Source organism: Lacerta agilis, chromosome 2 (genome assembly GCF_009819535.1).
Source record: "Lacerta agilis isolate rLacAgi1 chromosome 2, rLacAgi1.pri, whole genome shotgun sequence".
In the NCBI taxonomy this organism is placed as follows: Eukaryota; Metazoa; Chordata; class Lepidosauria; order Squamata; family Lacertidae; genus Lacerta; species Lacerta agilis.
Window position 1 is genome coordinate 120,215,818 of NC_046313.1, and position 23,747 is coordinate 120,239,564.

The window sequence follows — 23,747 nt, forward strand, 5'->3', positions numbered from 1 at the left end:
TTTACAATTCCGTATTAAAAAGAGTTAAAACCAAGGAGAGTCAGAGGAAATAGCTGCGTCATGAAAACACATTTCTCCTGCTGCTGTTGGTAGGCTCGACGTTGAGCTCTAACCTGTGTCCGGTCCGATTCAGAATGAGTTTTCTGCCACCAGCGCTCTAGCCGTCTCCGCGATTGTTTCCTCACCCTCAGCTCTCGAGAAAACCATGGGGCTGTCCAGGCTCCATGCAATCGGAGAGGGCACTTCGGAGCCAGACAGTCAATAGCCCTGGTTAACTCCGCGTTCCTTTGGGCCACCAGGGAATCAGCTGAAAGGCCATCAACATGGGATAAAACATCCTCTACCACTCTCTGGAAACCATTTGGATCCATTAAGTGGTGGGGGCTGACCATCCAAATTGTTCCCACCTCCCTGCAGAGGGGAAGAATCGCAGAGAAGTCCAGTTGCACCAGGAGGTGATCTGACCATGGCACTTCTTTTGCTTCACTTTTACTTAGTGTCAGATCACCAACATCCATAGAGGTGAATACCAGGTCTAAGGCATGTCCGCGGCTAGGAGTTGGGCCAAACTCATTCAGGGACAGCCTCATGGAGGCCATGCTTTCCACGAAGTCCCGAGTGGCCCCTTGTAAGGTTGTGTCAGCATGGATGTTAAAATCCCCTAAGACAACCAAGCTAAGCGTCTCCAGGAGAACATCTGCCACAACCTGAAGCAGCTCGGGCAGGGAATCCTTGCTGCAGCGGGGAGGTCGGTACACCAAAAGGGATCCTGTACTGCCCCTATTGCCCAACTTCCAGAAGAGGCACTGAGAAAACTCGGTCTTTCCAATAGGACGTCTGATGCAAACTAATGACTTCCTAAAAATCACTGGAAACCCCGCCCAAAAACCTGGTGGACAAGCAGCGGCAAGAACAGGCCCATCCGCTCATCCAAGCAAGTCTCTGTCATACATGCCAGGTCAAGTCCTCCATCCACAATCAAGTCATGGATGGCAGTGGTCTTCTGAACCATTGACCTGGCATTGCACAGCAGCACCTTCAGGTCATGGGGGAATCCCTTGCTGATTCCAGTATCCGTCCGGTCAGGACCAGACCCGGAGGCAGGGATAGTCCTCAAACAATGACTAAACTAATTAAAAAAGGTAAAAAGGAAATTTTAAAAACATTCTAAACAGAACTCTGTGCTGTTTGAGTTCTGAGTTCTCCTGGGCAGCAGCAGCAACCGTCCTTATGAGGCCAGTCTGGCCCCGCCCTGGGCCAGGTGGTGAGTGGCGGGAACGGGGCCCTCAGACACTCAAGCAGGAGAGTCCTCCTGGGCAGTCATTTTTGGAAATTTGTTCTAAGAAAGGATATTTGTATAAAAAAAGAGACTGGAGACTTGCGAAGATGGTGTATAAGCCCAGGGAATATCTAAGGAGGAGTGGTGTATTAGTCTCAAGATTATTCAAAATTGTGGCCTCACTAGCTCCTCTGCTTCCACATACAGCAACACCCCCCAAAAAGTCCCCAATTCAAGGCAGACCATTATGCTGAAGAAGTGTGCATGTACATGAAAGAACATAGCCCCATTTGTGCTTCTCCAGGGGCAGGAGAATATCTAGGGCAGGAGAATCCCTGCAGGGCCTCTGAGGCTCCCTTTGCTTCTTCCTCTCTCCCAGGACCCTGCAGCTTGTTTTGGGCTTCTCAACTCCTCAGGAAGGATGAAAGAGACTGATCCTGCAGGGAGATGGACGGTTGGCCTGGTCAAGTTGTCTCCTGCATCCCTCCCTACAACCTCTGAGAGTTCCCTCCCAGGGACCTCCGAGAGATCTGGTGAGTTCCAGGGGAGTGGAGATTGGGACATGGAGGGATGGAGCCGGAGAGGTATTGGGCTTGCTTATCTTGGGGGTGGGGGGAGGCAGGCAGGCGGGTGGAGAAGGGGAGCACCTTTTCGGGCTCCACCGCCTGCCTGCGCCTTTGTCATCTGCAGGGAATGTGAGCTAGAAATACAGCACAGCGTCCCGGCCACCGTGATGTATTGTCAGCGGTTGTCAGCAGTATGCTGGTGAAACTCAGCTCTCTTTCTCCTTGACATCTGCAGTTGAGGCAGTGGAAGTGCTGGACCAGTGTCCGGCCTTGGTAATAGACTGGATGAGAGCCAACAAACTGAAGCTCAATCCAGATAAGACTGAGGCCTTGTTAGTGGGTGGTTCCCTAGACCACATGACTGGGAGGTCACCTGCCCTTGATGGGGTTACACTTCCTATGAAAGAGCAGGTTCGTAGCCTGGGGTACTCCTGGATCATTCAACTGGTCGTCCAGCTATGCAACTATCTGGACAGGGATAGCCTAACTACTTCGGTTGCTCACTGAAGCAAGATGGTTTGATCCTGGCCCTGGTCACACCGATCCTGGTCCAACTGCACTGGCTACCAATTAGTTTCCTGACCCAATTCAACGTGCTGGTTTTGACCTATAAAGCCTTAAATGGCTCAGAACGAAAATACCTCAAGGACCGACTGCCTCTTCCCATATGAACCTACCCAGACCCTGACATCATCTTCTGAGGCCCCCCTTTGTGTGCTTCCTCTCCCGCACAAGACGCAATCTCCGTCAGTTTTACTACTTCAGATTTATTACAGAACTGAGCAGCCCAAGCTCCATTAACGCATTCCTCAATCTCTGAGTCAGATCTAGCTTCTTTTTCCAGCGGAAACATGAAGGTCTCCACCTCATTAAAAGCACAACTTTAAGCAGTACCAATGAGATGAAAACATGGAAGGTGCCTAAAGAAGCCAGGGTGGCTATCTAAAGAACTTTTAACTGATTTAAGATTTAAAAGGGATATGTACAAAAGATGGAAAAAGGGGGAAATCAACAGAGAGGAATTCAAACAAATTGCCAGCATGTGTAGAGACAAAGTCAGAGAAGCTAAAGCACAGAATGAACTCAGGCTTGCTAGAGAGGTTAAAAGCAATAAAAAGGGCTTTTATGGGTATGTCCGTAGCAAAAAGAAGAAGAAGGAAACAGTGGGGTCACTTAGAGAAGAAGATGGTGAAATGCGAACAGGAGACAGAGAAAGGGCAGAACTTCTCAATGCCTTCTTTGCCTCAGTCTTCTCCAAGAAAGAAAACAATGCCCAACCTGAAGAATATGGAGCAGATGATTCAGCAGCGGAAACACAGCCCAGAATAAGTAAGGAGGTAATACAAGAATACTTGGCTAGTTTAGATGTATGCAAGTCTCCAGGGCCAGATGAACTACATCCAAGAGTATTAAAAGAACTGGCAGAGGTGATTTCAGAACCACTGGCAGTAATCTTTGAGAATTCCTGGAGAAGAGGCGAAGTGCCAGCAGACTGGAGGAGGGCAAATGTTGTCCCTATTTTCAAAAAGGGGGAAAGAGAAGACCCAAACAATTACCGCCCAGTCAGCCTGACATCAATACCAGGAAGGATTCTAGAGCAGATCATTAAGCAAACGGTCTGTGAGCACCTAGAAAGGAACGCTGTGATCACTAAAAGTCAGCATGGGTTTCTGAAAAATAAGTCATGTCAGACCAATCCGATCTCATTTTTTGACAGAATTACAAGCCTGGTAGATGAAGGGAGTGCTGTGGATGTAGCCTATGTTGATTTCAGCAAGGCCTTTGACAAGGTGCCCCATGATATTCTTGTAAAGAAGCTGGTAAAATGTGGGCTAGACATTGCTACCATTCAGTGGATTTGTAACTGGCTGACTGACCGAACCCAAAGGCTCCTCTTCATCCTGGAGAGAATTGACTAGTGGGGTGCCACAGGGTTCTGTCTTGGGCCCAGTCTTATTCAACATCTTTATCAATGACTTGGATGATGGGCTTGAGGGCATCCTGATCAACTTTGCAGATGACACCAAATTGGGAGGGGTGGCTAAAACCCCAGAGGACAGGATCACACTTCAAAATGACCTTAACAGATTAGAGAACTGGGCCAAAGCAAACAAGATGAATTTTAACAGGGAAAAATGTAAAGTACTACACTTGGGCAAAAAAAAAATGAAAGGCACAAATACAGGATGGGTGACACCCGGCTTGAGAGCAGTACATGTGAAAAGGATCTAGGAGTCTTGGTAGACCATAAACTTGACATGAGTCAACAGTGTGATGCAGCAGCTAAAAAGGTCCATGCAATTCTGGGCTGCATCAATAGGAGTATGGCATCTAGATGAAGGGAAGTAATAGTACCACTGTATTCCGCTCTGGTCAGACCTCACCTGGAATACTGTGTCCGGTTCTGGGCACCCCAGTTCAAGAAGGATACTGACAAGCTGGAACGTGTCCAGAAGAGGGCAACCAAAATGGTCAAAAGCCTGGAAACGATGCCTTATGAGGAACGGCTTAGAGAGCTGGGTATGTTTAGCCTGGAGAAGAGAAGGTTAAGGGGTGATATGATAGCCATGTTCAAATATATTAAAGGATGTCATATACAGGAGGGACATTAGGAAGAACTTCCTGACAGTAAGAGCTGTTTGACAGTGGAATTTGCTGCCAAGGAGTGTGGTGGAGTCTCCTTCTTTGGAGGTCTTTAAGCGAAGGCTTGACAGCCATCTGTCAGGAATGCTTTGATGCTGTTTCCTGCTTGGCAGGGGGTTGGACTGGATGGCCCTTGGGGTCTCTTCCAACTCTATGATTCTATGAATCAAACTCTGGCTTTTGGGAGATTCTGGTCCTACAATCCCTTACCCCTCCTCTGTTGCATCCTGTTCTCTCAGCTCTGTGTTACTGCCAGATTGCATTCCTGAGTGAAATACGTTTATCTCAATTTCAGTGTGTGAAGGAATCAGGTTTCTGCTGCTCTCTGGTTCTTCCCCTCCCCTTTGGATTCCTCTCTGTCTGTCAGAAAGGGAACGTCTCTGACACAAACAAAGGCAGTGAAAACTATAGTAAGGTCTCATATCTAACATTTTTCAGTTCTTCCTCTATCACAAGCATTCATTAATTTTGTTCAATAATCTGGAGCTCCATTTCTTCCTGAGGTTCTAATTATCTTCTCTCTTCATTGCAGATGGTGATGAATTGGAAGGGAAGAACAAGGGGGACCACAACAGAATCCACATAGCAGAGAAGTCATATAAATATTCAGAATGTGGAGAGAACATTGGTCAGAGTTCCCAGTCCACTTCCCATCAAAGAACGAGCTTCATTCAGAGGGATAGCCTCACATCACACGAAAGAGCACAGAGGGAGAAATTGTATCAGTGCAGAGAATGTGGGAAGAGCTTCAGTCGGAAGGATAGTCTCATTTCCCATCAAAGAATTCATACAGGGGAGAAACCCTATCAGTGCTTGGAATGTGGGAAGAGCTTCAGTCAAAGTGCCACGCTCTCTTCTCATCAAAGAATTCATACAGGGGAGAAACCCTATCAGTGCATCGAATGTGGGAAGAGCTTCAGTCAAAGCACCCATCTAACTTCCCATCAAAGAATTCATACAGGGGAGAAACCCTATCAGTGCTTCGAATGTGGGAAGAGCTTCAGTCGAAGTGACATTCTCGCTTCCCATCAAAAAATTCATACAGGGGAGAAACCCTATCTGTGCTTGGAATGTGGAAAGAGCTTCAGTGAAAGTGCCAGTCTCACTTCCCATCAAAGAATTCATACAGGGGAGAAACCCTATCAGTGCTTTGAATGTGGGAAGAGCTTCAGTCAAAGCACCCATCTCACTTCCCATCAAAAAATTCATACAGGGGAGAAACCCTACCAGTGCTTTGAATGTGGGAAGAGCTTCAGTCGAAGTGACAATCTCACTTCCCATCAAAGAATTCATACAGGGGAGAAACCCTATCAGTGCTTCGAATGTGGGAGGAACTTCAGTTATAGCGCCGGTCTCACTTCCCATCGAAGAATTCATACAGGGGAGAAACCCTATCAGTGCTTCGAATGTGGGAGGAACTTCAGTCATCACGCCAGTCTCACTTTCCATCAACGAATTCATACAGGGGAGAAACCTCTATCAGTGCTTTGAATGTGGGAGGAACTTCAGTCGAAGCGCTCATCTCACTTCCCATCAAAGAATTCATACAGGGGAGAAACCCTATCTGCTTTGAATGTGGGAAGAGCTTCAGCCGAAGAGCCAATTTCACTTCCAATCAAATAATTCATACAAGACAGAATACCTCTTAGTGTTTGGAATGTGGGAAAAGGTTCAGTCAGAGTGCCACTCTCATGGCCCACCAAATAATTCATGAGAATGTTAGCCGCTTTGAGACTCCTTCTGGTAGTGAAAAGCGGGATATCAAATCCAAACTCTTCTTCTTCTTCTTCTTCTTCTTCTTCTTCTTCTACAGGTTTGAAAGCATATCAGCGCGTGGAATGTGGATAAAAGTTCACTTGTCAAAAAGTCAGTTTAAGAATTCACAAAATCTTTCAGGCCTTTCCGGAGTTAAAGGCTCAGCAGAATTGGCCGCTTTAAAACCATTCTCTACATTAACGTCATCTTTCTGCGCCTGAGCAAAGCTAGGTTTCTGCAAGTTTGTCAAAGGGACCATAAGGGCTTCCTTTCCCTCCTCACTCCAATTTTCCCTTTGCAATTCCCTGGCTCTGCCTTCAGTCCCAACTGTATCCTTCCCTTCAAAATCAGATGACTGTTGACCCCCCCCCCTAGCTCTGGTGACTACAAAAGCACTTTGTACATGCTCTAAGAGATCCCATCCGATAAGCACTGCAGTGGGTATCTCTTTGGAAACTGCTACCTGCCACATTCCTGACAAATCCCGATATGTAATATTAATTTCTGCCACTGGTAAAATCTCTGGTTGCCTTGAAATTCCCTGTGGGAATACACTTCGTGGGTGCGCTCGCACCTACGGTCGTTTATGTTTGTTTATTGCTTATTATGCGTTATTTAATGTGTCCCTCCGCTAGAAAGTGAAACTGAAAGGAGGATCCAGTAGGCGACTTGCCGCTGGTATCCCTCCGCAGGGACTTTTTGGCTCCAAGTTCAAATTGTTTGGTGGTCAGTTAATCTGCTTCCCGCCCTTTTCAAGGGCAGCAACAGTGTTCTGATTGGTAAAAGTATTGATCATGACGTTTTTTGTTCTTGTCAATAAAAGGCTGTGGCTCCCCGTGCTGGGTGTGTAACAAGAGATAGAACGCGAGATAGATAGGAAGGAGATAATAGAGAAAAAAACAAGTGTGTAACAAGTGTAAAAGAACTAGCTAGCGTGGTACTGACAAGCCCAGAGAGATAGTTGCGTGACAAGGTACAGAGAGAACGAAACAGCCCGTACGGGTCAGCCAAAGCCATCTTAAAAGAGACCATGGTCAGAGTCTTTATTTCATTTTAGTTTAAATTTTACCGTTTACCAGTGTTTTATTTGGCCGCCGTTTTGGCCACCTTTATTTTGGTGCTTTACTTTCCGGGACAACTTAAGAGGTCGCAAGCGCCTGCAGATCCATCTACGAGGCATTCATTCATCCGATCAACTCACTCATCCTTCAGATTCAGCCTGGCGGACAACCTTCTTCACGGCACGGTGTGAGCTGGGCTCCGGAATTACTGGCCATCCCGTCCACAGGCTTGGCCGGTGCTCCGTGCAAGGGTGCACGTGAGGCGCTGGCCACAAATCCCCCAGCAACTGGTATCCCGCATGCAGTTGACCCTGTCCTGTGCGCGGGAGGCTCCAGCCAAAGAACCCCCGCAATTCCCTTCAATTTTAAAACTTTTCCTGGGATTATTGTCGTGGGACAGATTATCTCTGGGTGGACTATAGTAAATTGTGAGCCGGTGTCCTTTAACCCGAGATATCTCTTCCCTTCGACCCAAATATGTTCCCCAGAGTTTTTTTTAAAAGGAAATCATCTTGCTTTATAGTGTAGCAATGTACCCCTCTAGCCTCTTTCTCCTAAGGCTGTGGCCTATTGTTAGTTTCAGCTGTCATGGCAACTTGGCTAGACTCCTCCTTCTGCTCTACAGGCTTGATATAATATGTTTGCTGACGGACTCATCGTGCTCATTTTTACAATTAAAACTTGTTCCATGCCCTTTCTCCTCAGTGCTCCCGGTGTTTGTCTGTCACTGAAGAAGGGTGGCTCTTTGTGTGGTGAAATCTGTTTCTGGAAGACCCCCACACTTTCCCGCCAAAAGTAGGTCCATCAAACCCAGGGTCCCTAATTTCGTTTATTTGATCAGCTATTGTTGCTGCTTCTTCAATAGTTTTAGGGTGCTTTTCTTTAATTAGGTACTTTAATTGGCCCTGTATCTATATATATAAAACACAAGTGTCTCTGCATCCAGTCCCTGTTTCTCTGGGTTTGCGCTACTGAGCATGTGCCCCACGGACACAGGGATTGGAGCAGAGAGATCGGGCCGGGAGCAGCGGCGGCAGTTGAAGCGGCGGTTGAAATGGAACGCTGGCGCTCCAGAGGCTGAAGGGAGGCCGAGAAGGGAGGCCACGCTGCCACTCTCGCCGCTGGGCAGAAGGAGGAGGAGAACCGGGGGGCGGCGGCGAAGCCTCCCGGGAGATGATGCCGCCGCCTCCGCCACCTCCTCACCCCCCTCGCTTCCCCACCCACCGGCCCACACTCCGAAAGGGGCTGGGAGCCCCACACATCCGGAAGGCAACCTGTTCTACCGTCCCCTAGCCCCACACCACTCCAGGGAAAAAAGCCCCCTCCTGGCACCGCTCTCCCTCGGCTGCCCCTTTCCCCGGCCAGAACACCTCACCACAACAGCGGTGGGAGCTCCGCAGGAACCTACCATCATGACTGCTCCCAGCCCTTAACTCCGTTCCCTCAGCAGCAAGCGAAGGCCAAGCCCGCCAGGCAGCCCAGACAGGTTTAAACCACTAGTAGTATCATAAAATTGTTCCAAAGCAATCACTTCTTTGATTTTAGGTACTGAGTCTGCACCTCCTGCTCTAACAATTTCGTGAGGTAATTTGTGATTTAGGCTCCAAGTTGTGCATATGTCTCCTCCCTCACCTTAGTGATGCTTCTAAATTTTTTTCTCAACTGTTCTGAGGAAATCCCAAACCGTGTGTATAATATCTGTTTGAATGTCACAAAGTTTTTGGATTGTTCCTCAGTCATTTGTGAATACATCTCAGCTAAAGCCCCCCCCCCCCCAATTTTGGCTCTCAAAATCATCATTTTGTCTTCATCTCTCACTTGAAAATCTTGACAATCTCTCTCAAATGATATTAAAAATGCCTCTGGGCTATCCTTTTCCTTGAGTTTGGCCATTAGGACTATTGTTATTGTTCTGATTTTCCACAGCCGCTAATTCTAGTTTCCGCATCTCCAACTGAAGTTGCATTTCTTTTCCCCTCAAATGGCACTCCTGATCCGCTTTAATTCTCTTCATTTCTGCCTCAGCTTTGATTCTTTCCCTTTCCCTTTCAGCTCCCATTCTTTCTGATTCCAATGTATATTCTTGTTCTAACTTCCACTTCTCAAATTCTATAGAGGGGTTTGATTCCTCTCAGTCAGTTGGCATATTAGTAACTTCTTCTAAACTCTGCTCTCCCCCTTGAGGATTCCCATTCTCCTCTCCCTGAGAGCTTTCATAAGAAGCTTCCCTCACAGGGTTTCTTACCTTCTTGGGGGGCATATTGTGTGAGTGAGTAATTGTGTGAGTGAGTAGATTAATATAACTAAGAAATTTTCCTCTCACATCGTCCCTTCAATGGGGTGAAGGTGTCCTGTCCCCTTAGCAGAAAAACACCCCCAAAGCATAATATGTCCCCCTCCATGTTTGATGGTACAGATGGTGTTCTTGGGGTGTGGCACCACCTGCACTTTGGAACTCCCCGCCTCATGCAACAAAGCACGTGCTTTTGCTAGACGCCTTCCAGGCACCTGCTGAAAGCATTCTTGTTTAGGCAAGCATACCCAGATGCTTGGGAAGCTGAAGTAATTTTAATCTGTTTTAATATTTTAGCTTTTGTATGTTTTAAAGTAGGGTTGATATTTTTTCTTGATTTTAATGCTGTGGTGTTTTTTTTCTATTGGTAAACAACTTTGCAGGTGGCTGTCAAAAATAAATTTTATTAAATAAACAAACAATAAATATAAATAAAACAACACAAGCCAAAACACAAACTATCCTGTAGATTTAAGTATCTGTCCACAGTGACCTACTTGTTATCAAGGGCCCAGAATCCACATTCCTTTGTAAGAAAATATGAAATCAAGTCAAAACATTTTTGCAGGTAAAAAAAAAAGTTCAATATTGGGGAGGTGACAAGAACTTTTCCGCACCAGGTAGCACCTGACCTTGTTACGCCACTACCTGGGGTGCAGGGAAATGCATGGGGGTCCCTGTTCAGATCATGCCTCGTGGGGGGGGGAACTCCCTTCACACTGTGGGATAAGTCACATTTGTTAACAGAGGCTGTATGTATAAAAGGATGTCATCTAGAGGAGGGTGAAAGGTTGTTTTCTGCTGCTCCAGAGAAGTGGACAAGGAGCAATGGATTCAAACTACAGTACAAGAAAGAAGATTCCACCTAAACATTAGGAAGAACTTCCTGACAGTGAGAGCTGTTGGACAGTGGAATTTGCTGCCAAGGAGTGTGGTGGAGTCTCCTTCTTTGGAGGTCTTTAAGCTGAGGCTTGACAGCCATCTGTCAGGAATGCTTTGATGGTGTTTCCTGCTTGGCAGGGGGTTGGACTGGATGGCCCTTGGGGTCTCTTCCAATTCTATGATTCTATGATTCTAGCCAGACAGGAACATTTGCCCATGGGGGGAGCACAGGGAGAAGAAAAGCCCTTCTGCACCTGCAGCAGCACAACTGGACCACTTCCTGTGTCCCAGATGCAACAACACATGTCTCTCCCCTATTCAGGCTAAACAAGTAGATGAACTAATGTGAAAGCAAATTTCAGAACTACCCTCAGGAAATGCTAAAGCAGGCACCCCAAACTTGGCCCTCCAGCTGTTTTGGGATTACAATTCCCACCATCCCTGACCACTGGTCCTGTTAGCTAGGGATGATGGGAGTTGTAGTTCCAAAACAGCTGGAGGGCCGAGTTTGGGGATGCCTGTTCTAGAATATTCCAACACAACAGAGGAAGGAGGCCAAGCCTAGTAATCCCTGAATCATCACGTAGTCCCTTGTTGTTGTTCAGTCGTTCAGTCGTGTCCGACTCTTCGTGACCCCATGGACCAGAGCACGCCAGGCACGCCTATGCTTCACTGCCTCCCGCAGTTTGGCCAAACTCATGCCAGTCGCTTCGAGAACACTGTCCAACCATCTCATCCTCTGTCATCCCCTTCTCCTTGTGCCCTCCATCTTTCCCAACATCAGGGTCTTTTCCAGGGAGTCTTCTCTTCTCATGAGGTGGCCAAAGTACTGGAGCCTCAGCTTCAGGATCTGTCCTTCTAGTGAGCACTCAGGGCTGATTTCTTTGAGAATGGATAGGTTTGATCTTCTTGCAGTCCATGGGACTCTCAAGAGTCTCCTCCAGCACCATAATTCAAAAGCATCAATTCTTCGGCGATCAGCCTTCTTTATGGTCCAGCTCTCACTTCCGTACATTACTACTGGGAAAACCATAGCGTTAAGTATACGGACTTTTGTCGGCAAGGTGATGTCTTTGCTTTTTAAGCAACGTCCATGAAGGGGGACGTAGTCCCTTGCCACACTTTATAGGTGTCAAATCTTACCTTCCTGACTCTGGAGCCCCAAACTGAACACCATCCAGGGGACGATATCCACCCGGCCTCATTGCATTGGTAAACTGGGAGAGACAAAGGGGACTATTTGACCTGACCTGGGAAGTTGGAGGCTGCTGGAATCACCTTTTGTCTTAACCAGTGACAGGGATGTCGAATATCTCTGCTTGACGTGGCATCAATTTTCAGCCAGAATGCCACTCCTATTTCATGTTTGTGACATGTGCGACGCTCTCAACATGGCGTCATGGGTAATCTAGGGGAACTTTAAAAAGAGAAAGTGCACCCTTTGTCTGGGGCTTCTCTCTTCGTCTTCTATGTTGTAGTTGGGAGTCATTGTTGCAACAATAAAGATCAGGTCTCCTGGCTGCTGGTTTGCTTCAATATCTTGGCTGTAGTATTGTTTGGCTTTTCCAGCCTGAGCCTGCGGAACTCACCGCTGCAGGCAAAAGTTTCTCTTTGTTTCAAGGAACATCTTTTTCAAATTGTGAGCTTTGGCCTGAAAAACCATTCTTTCTATCTAATTTGAACATTTCATAGAACTGAAGGTATTGTAAGCAATCTGTAACATGGCTCCTTATGTTTTCAATTGATTTCAGTTTGGGTCTGCCCCCCCCCCTGGTAATACTCCCAGTATACAGCATGTATTTCTGTTTGCTTAATGTCCAACATTTTTTATGTTGTGAACCACCCTGAGATCTATGGGTAAAGGGCAGTGTACAACTGTAAACAACAACAACAACAACAACAACGCGTTAGACGAGTGTCAGGCTGTTGAGTACTTAGCTGCAGAGGTTTCCCCAGTCACTGGTTTTGCCGTGGACTTGGCCGAGGCTGAATCCTGGTGCGTCATTAACATTGTGACATCGAGTATGATGTCAGAAGCAGGATCAGCTCCAAGTCCCAGCAAAGGGAGAGGCAGAAATAATAATAATAAAATAATAATTTATCATTTATACCCTGCCCATACAGCTGGGTTTCCCTAGCCATTGTGGGTGGCTCACAACAGATTAAAAACAGATTAAAAGGCTCAGGCTTAATGGTGTCAAGATGAATCCTTATGGCAGCTGATGATGAGCTAATATTTGGAGCTATATTGACATTCCCACAAAGGAAAGATTTGGGGACTATTTGCAGAGGAGCTTTCTGCCGTCTTAACTGTGTACCTTATCAAACAAATTGGGACTTCTTCTATAACTGGGTGCCCTTCCAGTTTAAAAACTGCCCTTGAGGACACAACGAAACATGAGCAGCGTTTCTGGGCCCCGTTAGTGGATTAATTGGGATTCAAGCACTTGAAAGTATGTATATATAAGGGACTCCCGAGGGTCATCTAGTCCAACCCCTTGCAATGCAGGAATCTTAGTTAAAGCATCCAGGACAGGTGGTCAGCCAAGCTCTGCTAAAACCCTCCAATGAAGGAGAGTCCACAACTTCCTGAGGGAGACTGCTTCGCTGTCAAACAGTTCTTAACGTGATAAAGTTTTTCCTGATGCCATTTCAAAGTCTCCTTCCTTGGATCGAGTCCCCGCTTCCAGAGCAGGCGAAAACAAGCCTGTTCCCTCTTCCATGGCTACTGGATCGCCTCTCGGTCTCCTTTTTTCCAGCCCAGCTCCTTCCTTTGGGGGGGTGGGGGAGGCTTCTTCTCCCCAGCCAGCTGCTCCTTCTGCCTCTGGCCTTGTGAAGGCTCAGTTCAAGAGGGTCTTCAAATGAAGCATCTGGAGGGGGGGGATGCACGTGGTTTCTCCTGGGCTTCCCTTTTGGAGGAGAGAGCGGTGCTCCAGTTGTGCTCGGCGTAAAGGTAAAGGGACCCCTGACCATTAGGTCCAGTCGCGGACGACTCTGGGGTTGCGGCGCTCATCTCGCTTTACCATAGCTGTCAAGTTTCGGATTTGAAAATAAGGGATCAGCACCCTCACCCGTCTACGGTTCTCAGGGACAGTCCACGCCGCGGTAATCCCCCTCCCAGGCTACAAATTAATTTACACCAGGAAAGAGAAATCAGGGCAGAGAAAAGAAAGCACTTATTCACTCAGCACACGGTTAACCTCTGGAACTCCCTGCCACAGGGAGCAGCGATGGCCACCAACTTGGATGGCTTTAGAAAAGGATTAGGCCAATTCATGCAGGAGGAGAGGACCACTGATGGCTTCTGGCCAGGTTGGCTCTGCTCTGCCTCCAGTTAGGGGCAGCAATGCTTAATCGGAGCACCTGTTGCCGAGAAACATTCCTCTATTTTATCTTCTTTATAGATATAGATATATATCTGTCTGTCTGTTTGTTATTAGGTATTTATATTCCACCTTTTTCTCCAAGGAGCTCCCTGGTCCTAAGTCCTCATTTAATCCCCACAACAGTCCTGTGAGGTAGGCAGGCAGGCAGGGCTGAGAAATGCAGGGACCCAAGGAGTCCCTGGACTCCAACTCTGCTTCCTGGAAATAAGAGAAATTTAAGGGATATCAACAATAAGGGATAGCAGCGGGAAACGGCTTGGAATAAAGGAGTTTCCCGCAAAAAAGGGAGACTTGACAGCTATGCGCTTTACTGGCCAAGGGAACCGGCGTACAACCTCCGGGTCATGTGGCCAGCATGACAATGTCGCTTCTGCTGAACCAGAGCAACGCACGGAAAAGCCGTTTTCCTTCCCGCCGGAGTGGTACCTATTCATCTACTTGCACTTTGACATGCTTTGCAACTGCTAGGTGGGCAGGAGCAGGGACCGAGCAACGGGAGCTCAGCCCGTCATTGCGGGGATTCGAACCGCCGACCTTCTGATCAACCCAAGAGGCTCAGTGGTTGACCACAGCGCCACCCGCGTCCCTTTGTGCTCGGCTTGCCAAGGGTTAAAAGGAGCAGAGCTGGAATCCTAGAGAGGACAGGAAGTGGAGGCGGGGAGGGGAAGGTCCTCCCTCGCAAAGGCCCCTCCTTCGCCAGTCCCGCCTGCAAGCGGAGCGGTGCTCCGGTTGTGCTCGGCTTGCCAAGGGTTAAAAGGAACAGAGCTGGAATCCTAGAGAGGACAGGAAGTGGCGGTGTTCCTAGAGAGGACAGGAAGAGCAAAGGCCCCTCCCTCGCCAGTCCCGCCATTGGTCTCCCTCCGTCTCTCTTGCAAGAGCTGCCTGGGGGTGAGTCTGGTCTCCCTCTCCCTCCGGGTGCAAGGGGGAGAAGGGGGGTCCCAGGGCTGCGGGGGGGGGGGCTGGCTGGTCGGATCATGGGGGGGGGGTGGCTGCAAACATTACCCGCCCTCCTTCGCTGCTTGGCACCCGGGCGCCGCTTGCTCCGTTGGGGAGGGAGGGGTCTTGGGGGGGGGGGAGGCTGCAGATAAAGGCCTGCGCTCTCTCCCCCCCCCGCCATGCTTCTCTTGCTCCCTGCGCTCCTCTCCCGCCCCAGGTCTCCCCATCGAGGCAGGAAAGGCCTCCACGAACAACCCCCCCCCCCCAATCCATTACATGGCAGCTCTTCTGGCTGGAAGAGAAATCAGGAGGGGGAATCAGCCCCCCCCCCCAGTGCTGAGAGTGGGAGGGGGGAAACCCTCACCCCCAGCCTCTGCCTGAGCTACAGTTCCCAATTCCCTACTACTACTACTACTACTACTAATTATTATACTAAGAGTCCCCAACAGGTTTTCCACACCTATCAGCTGATCACCCATTCCCACCCCCCTTCTGAGTAATACCCCTCCCCACTCCCTCACTATATTTAAGGATCTGGTGACTTCTGTTTCAGTGTATCTGAAGAAGTGTGCATGCACACGAAAGCTCATACCAGGAACAAACTCAGTTGGTCTCTAAGGTGCTACTGGAAAGAATTTTTTTTATTTTGTTTTGACTATGGCAGACCAACACGGCTACCCACCTGTAACTCCAACAGAATTGTTGTTGTTGTTGTTCAGTCGTGTCCGACTCTTCGTGACCCCATGGACCAGAGCACGCCAGGCACCCCTATCCTCCACTGCCTCCCGCAGTTTGGCCAAACTCATGCCAGTCGCTTCGAGAACACTGTCCAACCATCTCATCCTTTGTCGTCCCCTTCTCCTTGTGCCCTCCATCTTTCCCAAAATCAGGGTCTTTTCTAGGGAGTCTTCTCTTCTCATGAGGTGGCCAAAGTATTGGAGCCTCAACTTCAGGATCTGTCCTTCTAGTGAGCACTCAGGGCTGATTTCTTTAAGGATGGATAAGTTTGATCTTTTTGCATTCCATGGGACTCTCAAGAGTCTCCTCCAGCACCAGAATTCAAAATTCAGAATATTATAATACAATAGTCTGTTAAACATTAAAAGCTTCCCTAAACAGGGCTGCCTTCAGATGTCTTCTAAAAGTCTGGTAGTTGTCTTTCTCTTTGACATCTGGTGGGAGGGAGTTCCACAGGGCGGGCGCCACTGCCAAGAAGGCCCTCTGCCTGGTTCCCTGAAACTTGGCTTCTTGCCCTCGGCACTGGCAAGAAGGGTGGATGCGTAAAACACTGGGAATTGTAGCTCTGGGGCTGGAAAGGGGGGTTGGGGTGGGGTTGGTGGGGTCTCATGCCAACTCTCCGCATCCTGAACAAACTATAGTTCCCAGGATTATTTGGAGGAAGTCAGGACTTTTTAAAGTGGCCTGATCCAGCTTTGCAAATGCAGCCCAGGTGCTGGGTGTGGGTGTTGGTATGTAGTTTATTTCCTTTGTTTTTGGAATATTTCAATATAGGAGTTTTTATATGGGTCGTTATTAGTTCTCATATTTCTATGGCTGCATCTATTCCCTGGGGAGGGTTACAACCATTTTACAATCCCATATTAAAAAGAGTTAAAAACAAGGACAGTCACAGGAAATGGCTGGGTCATGAAAACACATTTCTCAGGTGCCCAAGGTTTGTTAAAGACTGGAAGGTGAGCAATTGGGGAGAGGGAATTCCCCAGCTGAGAACTATGGCAGACCAACACGGCTACCCACCTGTAACTTCTCCCATGAATACACTTTTATATTATGTCCCACATCTCATTGCAGCTTTCACCATTTCATCCTTAGTTTCCCATTCCAGAAGTAGTTTATCCGTTTTCTTCTAACTTTTTAAGCTTAAAAGAAGATTTCATATAAATTAAGATATATAGTTTACCCATTTTGTTTCAATGATGATGATGATGACGATGATGATGATATTTATACCCCGTCCATTTGGCTGGGTTTCCCCAGCTGGTTTTGTTTTCATTTGTGTACTTGCTTCTATAGGAGATAACCATAATGGGGTTCTTCTTTCCAGCAAATTCTTCTGTCTCACCCATACACCATACAAACCTCTTACAACATGATTGAGAAACCCTTCGTGGACATTTATTTTATCGTACCATAAATAATCATGACATCCAAATCTCCTACCAAATCTTTCCAGATCCAATAGTCTAGTATTGTTATCTATTCTTTCCTCACAATAGTCTTAAATTTGACCGTGCCAATCCACCTTTCTTTAATATCTGTTAATATTTTAAACTTAATTCTGGGCTTCTTCCCCTGCCAGGTAAACTTTGAGAGCTCCTTTGTTTGAACCACCCTGCATAAATTATTATCGCATTTGTCTGGAATAAAAACATTCTAGGGAAAATGTTCATCTTATCGCATAAATTATTCCTTGCAGTGAGAGTTTAATTCTCCCCCATCTTTGAAAATCCTTTTTTACTTCACTCCATACTACAACATAATTACCATGAAATAAATTTGGTCACTTTCCTTCTGGGAGGGCTAGAGGCTTTCTTCTCTTCCTTCCTTCCTTCTGTCCCCCCCCTTTTTTTAATTAAAAAAGAGCTCAGAATCTGAGCTGTGGTATGCTCCAGCCCTGGTTCCTACGGAATGTTTTCTCCTCCTGACTGTGATTCAATTTAATAACAGAACAATGGATTTTTTTTGTCTGAATTGCTAGCACCTCTGATTTCCACGGACAGAACGTGACAGAAGACCACCCGATCCCTTGGAGACTTCCTGAGAGCACACATGGATGAGCAAGACTCAGCTGGCCCTGCAGTGGGAAGAAGCCATGCCATCCAAATTGGGAGCAGTGGGGGATCCTGGGACAACTCCATGCAATTGATCCTGGGTGAGGAGGACACCCTCTGCTCAGATGTACAGAGCCAGCAGCTCAGGCAGTTCTTCTACCAGGAGGCCAAAGGACCCCGAGAGATTTGCAGCCAGTTCTACCGACTAGACCATCAGTGGCTGAAGCCAGAAAGGCACACAAAAGCTGAGATGCTGGACCTGGTGATCTTAGAGCAGTTCCTGGCTGTCCTTCCCCCGGAGATGGAGAGCTGGGTGAGAGAATGTGGAGCGGAGACCAGTTCCCAGGCGGTGGCCCTGGCCGAAGGCTTCCTCCTGAGTCAGGAAGAGGAGAGGAAGCAGGCAGAGCAGCAGGTGAGAGAGACTCCCAGGGGCCTCTGAACATGAGGGAGGGGGTCCCAAAATGCTCTACACATGGCCCATCCTTTTCGGAAAGCATCCAAGGAATGAGATCTGAAACCCCCTACGTTTTGACCCCTGCCATTCCTTTTTCTGATTCTCCTCCCCATCCTCTGTTTTGAATCTTTGTTGCTCTTTCAGGGAAAGGATCCGTTGTCAGAAATGGGTCCTGATTGCTCTGATGCAGAGAAGACTCCATTGGACGCCAGAGAGTGGCCACTGGGTAAGGAGGAATGAGCTTTTTCTCTGTGTGGTCACATTTTGTTGATTTTGAAACTAATCCATGGGTTCTTTCCATCTTTTCGGGGGGGGGGGGGGAGAGAGAGTGTTAGGGCCAAGAGCCCAGAGGAGGTAAGATTTATTTTTACACAACAAAATGTGAAATGGGTACAAATGTCAAGATGCACTCTGTAGGTGACACTTTTTCAAAGGCGCTTAAGGGGTGCACGGCTTCACCCCCCAAGAGAAGCATGCAATCTGGCTTCTCACTTTCCTCTGTCTCTCTCTCTTTCTCGCAGGTGAGAGAACGATGCTGGCAAGACCTCTTCACCCGTCTTTTCATGGTGGCGAAGGGGATGCAGCAGAATTGGAACCAGACCAGGTAGGGGGAAGGAGACTTGTGGAGAGGCTGAGGGGTGTCAGGATGCTGTCAGTGGCTCCTGGCTGGTTGCTCAAGAAAGACAAGGAAATGTTTCTTACAGTCCTTACAGAGAGAGGCTCTTGGATAATGGCGTTGTCCCAAGTGAATCTCCACCCCCGTCTCTCCCACTTCCTCATTCTTCACTTCCACAGGTGTGCTATGTGTCCTCTGTCTCTGAGGTCTTTGCTCTCCTACTTTTAAGGCTCACCGGGTTCTGGGAGATGCTTTCAGGGATGCTTTCTAATGCCGTCAGCCAGGTGTTGTTCTGGCTGTCCCATGATTTCCCCTCATCGGCCTCTGAGCTGTGACCTCCCTCAAACCGCTGTTGTAAATCTACACTGTCTTCCTCTTCCTCCTCCCTGGAAGGGTCAGGATGGGGAGGCCGTCTCCACCGTTCCTCCTCTGCCCACTCCCTGACAAGGGCTGGGGTAGCCAGGTGACTCTGCTTCTGTCAAAGCTGCGCATAACAAAGGGGGGAAATGCACTTGGACTACTGCAATGCGCTCTACGTGGGGCTACCTTTGAAGGTGACCCGGAAACTGCAATTAATCCAGAATGCGGCAGCTAGACTGGTGACTGGGGGCGGCCTCCGAGACCACATAACACCGGTCTTGAAAGACCTACATTGGCTCCCAGTACGTTTCCGAGCACAATTCAAACTGTTGGTGCTGACCTTTAAAGCCCTAAACGGCCTTGGTCCAGTGTACCTGAAGGAGCGTCTCCACCCCCATCATTCAGCCCGGACACTGAGATCCAGCTCCGAGGGCCTTCTGGCGGTTCCCTCCCTGCAAGAAGCCAAGCTACAGGGAACCAGGCAGAGGGCCTTCTCGGTAGTGGCACCCACCCTGTGGAATGCCCTCCCACCAGATATCAAAGAGAAATACAACTACCAGACATTTATTTTATTATTATTATTATTTATTTTTATACTTTATTAAACAACAAAATCACAACACATCATATACATGACTCAATAAAACACAACATGACAATTTCACAACACAAAAACACACACACTTCTACATACAGCCCATTAACCTAACATGGTGCTTATTACACAATTTAACAAGAAGACTAGAGAAAAGAAAAGTCATGGAAGAGGGCCAAAAGAAAAGGGGGAGGATAAAGAGAGAATAGAGGGGAGGAAAGAGGGAGAAAGTAAGGGGAGGGGGGAAAAGAAGAAAACAAATCTACATTGAATTTACAAGTTACAACATTGATATACAAATAAATAAGTTTGACTTCCGTTTGTACTCTTTGTTCCTTTACCTTAAACCTTCTTTTCCCCACACAGGTCTTGTTACATCCAATTTAGTCTTGTGTTTCTATCTAATAGTATATTGATATTCAATTCATACACAAGAGTCACCTTCCTATTACCAAGAAATTTTGATGTTATTGTACTGGTTTCAATAATCTATAAAGACTTCCCATTATTTTTGTGCCTTTCGGTTGAAGACGTTTAGGAGACACCTGAAGGCAGCCCTGTTTAGGGAAGCTTTTAATGTTTAATAGACTATTGTATTTTAATATTCTGTTGGGAGCCGTCCAGAGTGGCTGGGGAAACCAAGCCAGGTGGGTGGGGTATAAATAATAAATTATTATTATAAATTATTATTATTATTGTCAGGCTGGCAGCAGTTGACCAGCAAGAATTAGGGACAAACTCCTCCTGCAGCCTCTACCGCTCACCTTCACAGTCAAGGGAGGACCAAGAAAAATAACCAGCCAGCCCCCATCTGCCAGTTGCCAACTGTCCAATCCTTACCCCAATACAGACTCTGTTAAGAACAGTTGCAGGTTAAGAATGGACCTCTAGAACGAATTAAGTACTTAACCCGAGGTACCACTGATTCTCTGCAAAATGCATTACAGTGACATTACATTAGAAATACTAACACGAGGCAGTTGACAAACCATAGAAAACAGTGGCCACGATTCACCTATCCAGCCCCATCAATTGCACAGCGGGGCTTTCCACACACTCCCCCCCCCCGCCCTGGGCTCTCATGCGCTCCTTGAAGGGCATCAGGTGGTGCACCAGGAGAGTTGAGAAGGGATCTTTCTGTCTCCCAAACGGGAATGCTTGAGCAGACAGAATGGTTTGAAGAACACCATGCGGAGTTCCAGCCATTTGCACTATGATTAAGACCCACCATTAAAAGGAAAAGAAGCCGTCATAATAAACTCCCGTAATTGAAATGGACGACAAAGGATGAGATGGTTGGACAGTATTCTCGAAGCTACTAACATGAGTTTGGCCAAACTGCGGGAGGCAGTGGAGGATAGGCGTGCCTGGCGTGCTCTGGTCCATGGGGTCACGAAGAGTCGGACACGACTGAACGACTGAACAACAACAACAATTGAAATGTACAGCAATACGATCCCATCAAAACCATGTTCAAATATATAAAAGGGATGTCACATGGAGAGGAGGGTAAAAGGTTGTTTTCTGCTGCTCCAGAGAAGCGGACACGGGGCAATGGATTCAAACTGCAAGAAAGAAGATTCCACCTAAACGTTAGGAAGAACTTCCTAATGTTGACAGTGGGATTTGCTGCCAAGGAGTGTGGTGGAGTCTCCTTCTTTGGAGGTCTTGAAGCGGAGGCTTGACAGCCATCTGTCAGGAATGCTTTGATGGTGTTTCCTGCTTGGCAGGGGGTTGGACTGGATGGCCCTTGGGGTCACTTCCAACTCTAGGATTCTATGAAAACAAGACAGCAATTAACAGGCAGAAAACAATATGTAGCAGATAATCCTTGCGCTAATAGGAGGCCTCTTTCCTTTTTCTTTCAGGGTCCAATAAGCTTTGAAGATGTCGCTGTTCGTTTCACGGACGAGGAATGGGCGTTGCTGGACCCTGACCAGAGAGCTCTGCATATGGAGGTCATGGAGGAGAATTATGGGATCCTGGACTCTCTCGGTAGGGCTCCCTGCTGGATCATAAGATTGGTTTTGAAATTCAATCCAGATCTCAATATGATGAACCTCCACTATTTGGATGGTGTAGCCATAGACTAGAGCCTGACTGGGGTTCTAATACACCTTGAATGGAGGGCTGTTGACTTTTATCTCTTGTCTGAAGTGCCCAGGCATTTTAAAATGTAGATTTCAGAGTCATTAGGGAAGTTGAAGTAACTTGTCAGGCTTTTCGTTTTTGCTTCTGTTTTGGTTGACCAGAGACACAACTGACAATGGAGTGGATTCCATGATTTGGCCAAACAAAACCCATCCCAGAAAACTATAGGAAGGCCCCACATCCAACTCCCTTCAGCTCCTCCTCTTTCACAAGCATTCAATCGCATTGTTCTAGAATTACAGACTCCATTTCTGAGGCTATAATTAGTTTCTCTCTTTGGTTTTGTTTTTTAATTGTTGTTCAGTTTTGCTTTACACCCACCCACAGAAAGATTCCATCCACAGTTTAAATTAAATCTAAAAATAAACAAATACATAAAAATGCATAATAACTAAATATCTTTCCCTCCACCAATTACCCATGATTATTATTCTGAATTATCAAACCTAAGCACTCTTGTCTTTTGAGTTGACTTCTGTCCACCACCTTAATTTGAGTCCTCCTTTTATTTCCTTAACTGCCTTCTTTAGTTTTTTTTTCATTTCTTGGTATTAACTTGTTTAATTATAATAACTGTTTTGTCTTTTGCAAAAATTAATCAAAGCATAATAAAGGTTTTATTTGAGAACAATGTTTTTCTAGGTAATATTTATAACACTCCCATTCCTCACTGAACTTTTGGCTTGTTTGGTAACTAATTCTTTCTGTCATTTTAGCCAGCTCAATAAATTCAAATAACTTTATTTGCTACTCTTTCTTTATTGGAATACCTTTCCCCATCCATTTTCTGGCTATGAGCATTCTTGCCGCTGTAGTGGCATATAAAAATATCCTTCTTTTATTGCTTGGGATATCTGATGATAGTAAACCCAAGAGAAATGCTTTGGGCTTTTTGACAAAAGTTCCTTTGAACATTCTTCATAAATACTATCCCAAAAGTTCCTAACTTTCTTACATCCCCACCACATTTGTAACATAGTTCCTTCTATCTGGTTACACCTCCAGCATTTATCAGAATTTGTTTTGTACAACTTTGCTAGTTTACTAGGTGTTAAATCCCACCTGTAAAACATCTTCATAATATTTTCTTTTAGTATATAGCACATTGTGAATTTAAAATCTCTGATCCTCAAATTTTTCCATGCACCCATCTGTATTGTATGCCCAAAATCTTTTGCCCATTTAATAATGACTTCTTTTAGCTCTTTGTCTTTTATTTCCCAATCAAGTAATAATCTATACATTTTGGATAATACTTTGCTTCTATTTTGTATTACCAGTAATTCTTTTTCTAGCTTTGAATTTTCTGTTGTAAATCCATTTTTCTTATCAAATTTAAAGGTGTCATTCAATTGATAATATTGCAGCCAGTCTGTCACATAATGCCTAATTTCTTCAAATTTATTTAACTTCAATTGATTTCGCTCCTCTTCAATTAATTCTGTATAGGTTGCCCAATTCTTTTCCATATGTTTTTCTTTACTGAAATTGCTTCTAATGGTGAAAGCCACCAGGGGTTTTCTGTTCCAATAGGCCTTTTTATTTATCACATACTGTGTATAGTGCTTTCCTTATTATACGGTTCAGAAAACCCCTGTGAACCTTCACCTTTCCATAACATAAATAGGCATGATACCCAAATCTGTTGTCCCATCCTTCCGAATCCAATAATTCCCAGCATAGACATGATGCCTCATAATAAATCTTCAAATCTGGCAGGGCAAAACCTCCTCTTTAATGTTAATAAGTAACTTGTGTTTTATTCTACACCTTATGCCCTGCCAGATGAAGTTTGATAAGTCTCCCTTCCATTCTTTGAAGCACCCTGCCCTGCCCATCACAGGGATCGCCTGAAGTAGGAACAACATTTTGGGCAGCACATTCATTTTAATTGTGGAGATTCTCCCCCCAAAAGAGAGATTCAATCTGTTCCATATTAATATTTTTTTTTATCTCTTTCCATGTCGTTAATGTAATT

At 46.4% G+C, this 23,747-nt stretch overlaps 1 protein-coding gene across 1 annotated transcript in view; it reads left to right on the plus strand.

Annotated features, from left to right (window-relative positions):
* Positions 1-1,545: 1,545 nt before the first annotated feature.
* Positions 1,546-23,747, plus strand: part of LOC117042265 (zinc finger protein 420-like) — a gene marked incomplete at its 3' end in the record, with an annotated part of 78,257 nt that continues 56,055 nt past the window's right edge. The window contains exons 1-2 of the mRNA XM_033141796.1: positions 1,546-1,812; positions 5,021-5,659. Of these exons, the coding sequence (XP_032997687.1) occupies positions 1,701-1,812; positions 5,021-5,659 (751 nt within the window). The remainder of the gene's footprint in view (positions 1,813-5,020; positions 5,660-23,747) is intronic.